The sequence below is a fragment of the Leopardus geoffroyi genome, chromosome C1 (genome assembly GCF_018350155.1).
Source record: "Leopardus geoffroyi isolate Oge1 chromosome C1, O.geoffroyi_Oge1_pat1.0, whole genome shotgun sequence".
NCBI lineage: Eukaryota > Metazoa > Chordata > Mammalia > Carnivora > Felidae > Leopardus > Leopardus geoffroyi.
Window position 1 is genome coordinate 106,745,679 of NC_059328.1, and position 8,450 is coordinate 106,754,128.

An 8,450-nucleotide genomic window follows, 5' to 3' on the forward strand; every position below is an offset into this window, starting at 1 on the left:
TTAGCAAAGAGTCATGAATCTACTCTGATTGGGTGCTAGAAAAATTATTTTAAGTTATGGCAATATCTGAGATTATCTTGAAGGATACAGTTTTAGGATAAGTTTGAAATCTGTTAGGAAATATGAAGCAGAATAATCTGCATCTATGAATTAGTGATATTTTATGATTATAAGGTGGTATTGAGGAGTCTCGTACTCATTGTTGTCACATTATAAAAAGCCAATGAATCAACTGAGGAAATCATCATCTGTTAAAAATATGAAAGGAATTTTTCTATTTTTAGTGACAGGTAAATTGTGATAAATTGTGTCATGAGAAAATCCATTTTGTTACTTGGAAGTAGCATCATATGGTAGCATGTTTGGTGTGATATTTCTTTGGTGGCAGCTCCCACTGCTGAATACTTTCTTATTTGCATTTGTGGAAACCCAGGAAGGGAATTTAAAAGATTATTATTAATCTGCATCTGCATGTGTGTATGTGAATACTAGGGTGGTTGGGAGGGAAGAAGCCTGGGACATGTTAAGATGCATGAAGTTCCTTGGAACTTCACCTGCAATCGTGATAACGATTCATTGCTTTTTGGTGCTTGCCTCCCTTTGCAGTACTGGGGTCTCTCCCTGAAGGTGGTCCTGCTTATCTTCTGAGGCCTGGGGGGCTAATGTTTGCTGTGCATGGGCAGGATCTGTACCAGGCAGATGTTCCCTGGTGGAATGTAATACTTGGCTGTCATCGAAGGAGATAGGATGATCTGGGTTTGATGCTCTGGCTGATCGAGCTTGATTTTGCTGCTCTGCTTGGGTCATGTCCATTTGCTGCAGTATCTTTTCTTGCAGGTACTGGTACAGAGGACTAGCATAGACTGCACCCCTCTCCACAAAACGGGGCTCTTTGTCCATCTGTGTCTTCTCTTCAAGGCCTGACTGGGGGACTGAAGCATCATATCCTTTCTTGGCTGGATTTTGTTGGTCATTGACTTCTCCTGCCAACTCTTGGGGGATTTCATCCTCCTTCAATGTTGTAGGTTCCTCTCTTTCAAGTTGTGTCTTGGGAGAGGCTGAATTGTCCTCATCCAGACTTTTTACTCGAGCCTCCTGGGTCTCTGGTGCTCCACCTTCCTTTCCTTTTGTACTTGGGCTCTGGGCCTTTAGCATTTTACTGCTGTCTTCCTTTGCAGGGAGCTGCCTTACGGAAAGCTGGTCAGTGAAGCCTACATCCAGGGTACCTGGGATTTCTGTCTCCAGCGACTTTCTGTTTTCACCACTTGCTGTGGACTCCTGTGCCTCTGGATGTCCATCAGGGTGCACAGCTGGACCTGGGCCCTTGGTCCCTGAGCCCTGACTCCTGTGATCTTCTCTGGCAGCCCATTCTGGTTCCTCGGGGAGCCGCTTATCCCCTCCCACTGCCGGCACCATGACCTCCTGAGTTCTTTCCTCACCCAGTGCTACTTGTTTCTCAGGGTCTGGGTTATTATTGTGACTTCTTTCCACAGGCTCTCTGAGAGGGTCTATTTGACTCTGGGCATCCTCTTTCACAGGCAAGTCAGTAGTCTCTGAGCTGCTGTCACCATCTTCTGGAGCCAGGCTATTGGGAGTTTCGGGAGAACTGTCATTATTCTGTGTGAGTGTGGGCTCAGGATCCTTTCCCTGGTAACCATTGTCCTCCTTGACTGGCTTGTCATGAGTCTTGGTGACCCTCTTATTTTCTTCTCCAGACTGGTTCTTGAGTGGTTCCAATTCTTGTGTTCTTTCTCTTGCTCCTGGTGTCCCTTCTGCTACAGTGGCATTTTTGATGCCCTTAAGTGCTTCTGCTATGCATTTCTCAGCATGTCTTGCCTCTTCTGGAGTGACTCTTCCTTCAATCTCAGGATGGTTTTGATTTCCTCTTTGTGAGCTTAACCCTTTGATCTTAGAACCTTCTAACCTTCCTTTTGATGACACCTGGAGTTCCTGATACTTTCCATCCTGTGGTTGGTCTTCCAGAGTTGGTAGCTGAATTTTTCTCTCATTTTCTTTTTCCCCTGCTGTTCCATGGGCTTTGGAGCCTCTCCTCTCTTTCCTTACAGCTCTAACATCAGGTGTTTCTGAAACATTTATGCTATCACCTTGGTCAGGCAGGTTCTTTGGTTCATGTTCTTTTTCTTGCACTGGTGGCTCTTGGGTCTCAGATGTTCTGCCATCATCCCCGGGTTCAACTGTATTCTTTGTCTCAGGTGGTGTCCTACCAGCATCCTTTCCTGGTTCTTGGTTCTCAGATGTTCTATCATCATCCTCAGGCTCAACTGGTTTCTCTGTCTGCAAGGATTTCTGGTCAGCTTCTTGTTCTGGCAGGTCAGTGTGCTCTGAACTGGGATCATCTTTTCCTGGCAGTGATAGTTCTTGTGTTTTAGAATGTTCCTTAATACCCTTTTCTGCTGCAACTTCCTGGTCTTTGGCAGGCCTCTGTGTTTTTTCTGGTAGATCACTTTGGGTTCTCAGGTTCCCTTCCTGTTCTCCAAATTGATCTCTTGTCTTAGTGCTACTTTGCTCCCTGACTGGTTTATCTCCCTCCCTGGGACTGTCCTTATCCTGTCCCTTCCCCTTTGTGGGACCGCCGATCTGTTCTGATTCTGCTCTTGACTTGCTCTCAAGTTGAGCCCCACCGTCTCCTGTAGCTGGTGTACCTTGGGCTGTTTTCTGGCTCTGTTGATCTTTCTCCAGGTGTTGGTTCTTAGAGTCATTGTGCTCAGATGCTTCTACTAGCAGCTTGTAAGTCTTGGTGTTTCCCTGTGGGTCAACTCCATTGTGTCCCCTTTCCTTAGGGCTGAGTTGAGCTGATAATGCCATTCCTGAAGGAGGTGCCACCCTGTCTTGAGTTGCTGCAGTTTGCTCTGTCCACTGGTCAGTGCCACTGGTGACCTGAAGATCCATATCGCTTGGCTTCTTCTCTGGTTCAGACACTTGTCTGAGTTCTGATTTTAGTAACGATTGTATATCAAGGTAACAGAGGTTCAACAAGTTGAAGATTGCAAGAACAAATTCATCAAAACTGATGGTGCCATTGCTGTGGATATCCAGAAGGTTCAAGTTTCTCTCCACAGCAAGAATGGCATGTGGCTGCATGAAAACACAATGAGGAATCAGCCTGTTTATATGTGGTCAAGTGCCCTGAGCATCTACATAGCTCCCAAGAATCCACCCCCCCCTTTTTTAAACTTCTTCCTTAAGAATTAGTGAAATTTCCCCAAACAGTAAGAACTTGTTGATTCTGGATCCCATTTTTCATTAGAGAGCTATGCTAAGAAAGAGCTTTTTTTTTTTTTTAAATGTTTATTCATTTTGGTGGGAGGAGGGGCACAGAGAGGGGAACAGAGGATCTGAAGTGGGCTCTGAGCTGGCAGCAGAGAGCCTGATGCAGAGCCAAACTCATGCAACTGTGAGATTATGAACTGAGCTGAGGTCAGGAGCTTAACTGCCTGAGCCACTCAGGCACCCTAAGAAGGAGCTTTTACATCACTGTGAGTTGCATGTATAATGGTTCGTGACACCTCTCAGAACCTACTCTCCTGAAGCATAGTCCCAGAGGAAAGCCTCATTTTTCTCTGTAAGATTGATTAGGCAATTACACAGAATAGGGAGTTAAGACTGGAAAAAGTTATTCAAAATCAGTGAGTACCGAGAGCTTGTAGCCAAACGTAAAACAAGCAGGGATTACTTAAGCCCATCTTGCATAGATTATGGAGACAGAGTAAGTGGGGGAGAATTTCCACAGCTCTGTGAACACCTCACCTGAAGAACGTCCCCAAACTCGCCCTGGATGAGTCGTTTCAGCTCTGTGCAGGTCAGTGTTGCCTCATCACCAGCCTCCCGGGCATACTTGTGGAATGTCTCAATTACACAGAGGACATCTCTCAGGAGCCGAGACATCTTTCCCAACTCAGGAGACTGTGAGAAAGAACAAACAAAGCTCATTTCCTAGGATGGGTCTTTCAGGACCGAGATGCCGAGGTTGTTCTCTTTCCTGTCTCTCCCTCTGCTCCACTGGTATCATCTGCTCTATTCTGTATCTCAAGATACAGTATCTAAACTTCAGTGATTTAGTTTTGCACTGGATAATGTAGTGAGATCAGATCTGACACAAGTAGGTATTAGAAGTGACACTTCACCCCACGTTGTGGAGGACAGCGACACTCATGTGTTCAGAGAAAGTTTTATTGCAAAAGGAAGTGGAAAAAGAACACAAACGTAAGTACTGAAATGCACAAATAAAGCCAACAGAGTGGGACCAATCCTTCCAGCCTTATCTGAGAGTGTCCACCTGTTTTTTTCCTACCTTGGTTCAGTCTAACTCCTCTGCTTAGGAAAGCATAACTTTATTTGTTTTTATTTTTATTTTTGAGAGACAGAGCATGAACACGGGACCGACTGAGAGGGAGACAGAGGGAGACACAGAATCTGAAACAAGCTTCAGGGTCTGAGCTGTCAGCACAGAGCCCGACACAGGGCTCAAACTCACAAACTGTGAGATCATGACCTGAGCCGAAGTTGGACGCTTAACCAACTGAGCCACCCAGGTACCTTGGGAAAGCATAACTTTTAAAGTTAGAAAAGCTTATAGATGAAAGAGAAGTAATGCCAAGAAAATCAACCCCTGTATCTGCAGGCTGAAGGAACGTATTTTTACCAAGAAGACATGGCTCAGTGAACTCACTGGTAAAACAAATAGAATCCTGACCCCTTGGTCTTTACCCACCATTTAAATGACTATGTATTTTCATTTTAGTATAGCTCTGAGTCCCATGTCTTGTTAAAAAATGTTCATGCCTATGTCATACAGTTTATATTTTTTAAAAAAGACAATGATCAGAGAAGTTTCATAAGCAAAGATTCATGTGGGGGGCTGGAGATCCCAGTTTAGTGGGATTAATAGTGGTCAAATTAGACTTGGGGTATATCTCCTCTGGAATCCTTACACAATCTCCCAGATAAGCAGAGCAGCAGCTGAGATCCAAGCTCAAGCATATGGTCTATGAGACTTACCTTGTTCACGAATGAGAGCAAGTAGAATAAAATGAACAGCAGGCTGTGAGCTGACAGCAAGCACTGAAACCTTTTATGGAGTCCCTAATTGCACAGTTAGGAAGGAGACACCCTCTGGGTCTGATGCCCTGATTCATCACCATCAAACCCAGTCTTCCTTCCTTGTCTACTCTCAGCATCTCTTATTTTTATTTCCTTCTTTAAGAAGCTTCAGTTAAGTCTTAGCTTCAGACTCATCTGAAGGAAGGAGAGAGGATATCTTGTTTCATTTACTCACTTTTGCAGGTTATAGTTTTGAAGAATCTTGAGGGTGGTGCTGGCTTTTTTTCTTTTTTAACCTAAGGACACAATTATATTTCTGTTTGTCAAATCATAGGGCTGGCAGGGACACCAGAAGTCATCTGATTCCTCCCTCTGCCCACAGAATGGACTGTATTTGACCCAGTCAAATGGGTATCAATCATATGTTTAAAAATAGAGGCCCCATTGAACAATGTGACCAGAGTGGAGACACCAGTTGATTGAGGTGTTTCAATGTTCTGCTCTCCTTGCCCAGAGGCAGAGTCAGGAAAAAAAAAAAAAAAATCTTGCTGGGTGTGCAGAACTTTGCTTACCTAGGATGTGCTAGTTTTAAAAAGTGATTGATATCTGCTCTTTAAAGGTGCTTTTTATATCCAAGGAGCTTAGAAATGGGCATCTATATTCCTGTATTCTTTCTTGTAGAAGGGAAAGGGAGACCTAGAAACCACCAATCTGAGGACAGGTGGGAGAGACCTGAGATGCTAAACTGGCAAATATTTTTATTACCTTTTAGATCTGGGTCCCTCTTCACAGAGAATATTTAATAGCAGAATTATATTTGGTTATTTTATTATATATTTAAAAAGAGAACCGAGTATGTTTTAAAACATTCTTGCCTGTTTGTAAAGGGATGTAAGAAACAGACCCATGAAGACAAGCATAAAAGGCGAAGACCAAGAGAATGGAGGGGTGGAGATGGGGGTAATTTTACAAGAAGACTGGCTAAGGAAAGCATCAATATTGAGCAAAACCTTGTTCTGATCTTTCTGACAATCAAAGCAAGTACAAGGGAACTGAGTGTTGGGGGTGGGGGGAGGGGAAATCCATGTTGACAGTCCTGGCCTGTAAAACAAGTTTCTCAGAATTCCCTTATAAGACAGAGGCCTCTTCCTGAGAATTGGGGTTGGCATGTGAAGGTCATCTTAATTCTGATTAGTCAACATCTCCTGACGACTGGCTATTTCTCAGCCACTGTGCCAGGCAATGGGGTGTTTAAAGTTGAGTAAGTTCTTAGAGGGTGTTATGCTAGGTGAAATTAGTCAGAGCAAGACAAATATCATATGACTTCACTCATATGTGAAATTTAAGATATAAAACAAATGAACATAAGGAAGGGAAGCAAAAATAATATAAAACAGGGAGGGGGACAAAACATAAGAGACTCTTAAATACAGAGAACAAACTGAGGGTTGCTGGAGGGGTTTGGGTGGGGGGATGGGCTAAACGGGCAAGGGGATTAAGGAGGACACTTATTGGGATGAGCACTGGGTGTTACATATGTAGGTGATGAATCACTGGATTCTTACTCCTGAAATCTTCATTGAGTTAACACTCTATGTTAACTAACTTGGATGTAAATTTAAAAAAAAAAACAACAACAACAAATTAAAAAAGAAAAGAAAATGTAAATATGAGAATCTAGCTAACTTAAAGCCAAACATTAAAGAAATTTGCAAGTATAAAGCAATGCCATTCTTTTTGAGATTTTTATTTTGAGAAATACAGTTATTTTTCCTTAAAAATACAGACATTAAAGCAACAATAAAGTATTAAATATAGAAAATATTTCAGTTTAATAAAGTATATTGCCTTTTATTTTGACTCATCAAAAATTGGGTATTCAGGTAAATCAAACAATCTGTATAGTGGGCAATTGCAAAAATTATCTTTTATCATTCTAGAATGCCCAAAGAAATAAAATATGAAAAATCACTGTTAAAAAAAAAAAAAGTTGAGTAAGTTCTGTCTTCCTGCCCTGGAGGTCATATAGGCTAGTCTCATGAGAAATGGTTGAAGGAAATGGAGTATCTTCAAGGCTGGATTGGAAAGAAAGACTTAGAGGAAACCTAATGACTGTTTTCAAATATTTGAAGGGTTTTCATGGGGATGAGGAATGAGGTGATAAGAGAAAGGAACTTATATTCATTGAATACTTGTGATATGTCAGGTACTCTATTTGGCTGTCTGACTTAAGTTCTTATATACCTTTTAGGTAGTTATCCTCTTTAAGCAGATAAGGAAGTTAAGGCTCTTAGCTGGTAAGTAACTTGCCTATGGCCATGTGCCCAGTAAATGGCAAGCCCAGATTTAGAATGGAAATGCCTCAAGAATATATCTTTGAGTTCATGGTATCTCCACTATCTTGAGTTCCTTATTCTGTGTAATGCCAGAGAATAGAGCTAGAATCAATGATTGACATTTTCTAAAAAGAAGTCTTTAGTTTTATTAAGATATCTACGAGGAGCAGTATTGTCTGGCAATGATACACACTGCTCCTAAAGTAATGAGATCCCTGTCACTGGAACTGTCAGAGGCTGAATCACAGTCCATTGGCTAGGTCATGGTAGAGTCCTACCACAGCAGGAGGAAAAGCTAGAGTGGCTTACGGTGAAGGGCACAGGATTCTTCCAACCCTAAATGTCTATGTTTTTAGGTTATAGTTTCTCTTTAGAAGGTCAGGTTTGGATCTTGAACAATGTAAGGCCTGGCTTCCTAGCCCTTTTATAGGCATTCCTATTTTTTCAGTGCTTACTTAAGACCATTTAATTACTATCCCTACTTCTGGGTGGGTAGTGACTCAAGAGACGGCAGAAGCAAGAGAGAGATGGGAGGAGAAGGGTAAGAATAATGTTTTGTTAAAAAAAATTATTTAGACTGCTATACAATAGACCACAAACAACTCTACTATTACCGAAGAAAAGACCCGAACTGCCTTTCTTTTTCTAAAAAGATGTCTCTCGTGGTCCCTCTGTGATGTTCTCTCCCTTCTAATTTTGTGTAGGGATAGTGAAGAAAGGGAGAAAGAGAAACAAGGGTGAAAAGAAATTGACTAATAAAGAACTATGTTTCAGACTCTCTTACTTTTTGGGGTGCCTGGGTGGCTTAGTCAGTTGAGCATTTGACTCTTGGTTTTGGCTCAGGTAGTGACCTTGTGATTCATGAGTTTGAGCCTGGCATCTGGCTCTGCACTGACAGCGTGGAGCCTGCTTGGGATTCTCTCTCTCCCTCTCTCGCTGCCCCTCCCTACCTTTCTCTCTCTCTTTCTCGCTCAAAGTAAATAAACTTAAAAAAAAAAAAAGAACCACTTACTTTAAAAAAATGTTTTTAATTTATTTAAAAGAGAGACCAGA

General features: G+C 42.2%; 1 protein-coding gene across 1 annotated transcript; it reads right to left on the reverse strand.

The window, feature by feature from the left end:
• Nucleotides 1–270: 270 nt before the first annotated feature.
• On the reverse strand, nucleotides 271–5,063 carry TCHHL1 (trichohyalin like 1). Its single transcript, XM_045479255.1, has 3 exons — nucleotides 5,020–5,063; nucleotides 3,769–3,924; nucleotides 271–3,096 (listed from the first exon to the last, which is right to left on the reverse strand). The coding sequence occupies exons 2-3, from the start codon at nucleotides 3,904–3,906 to the stop codon at nucleotides 574–576; spliced, it is 2,661 nt and encodes an 886-aa protein (XP_045335211.1). The 5' UTR covers nucleotides 3,907–3,924; nucleotides 5,020–5,063; the 3' UTR covers nucleotides 271–573.
• Nucleotides 5,064–8,450: the final 3,387 nt, after the last annotated feature.

What these genes read in the sequence shown, in the direction of transcription:
- TCHHL1 (XM_045479255.1), bottom strand. Translation starts at nt 3,906, where the DNA reads ATGTCTCGGCTCCTGAGAGATGTCCTCTGTGTAATTGAGACATTCCAC. An exon ending in AGTTTGGGGACGTTCTTCAG is followed by an intron (nt 3,097 to 3,768) that starts GTGAGGTGTTCA and finishes GTTTTCATGCAG; the next exon opens with CCACATGCCATTCTTGCTGT.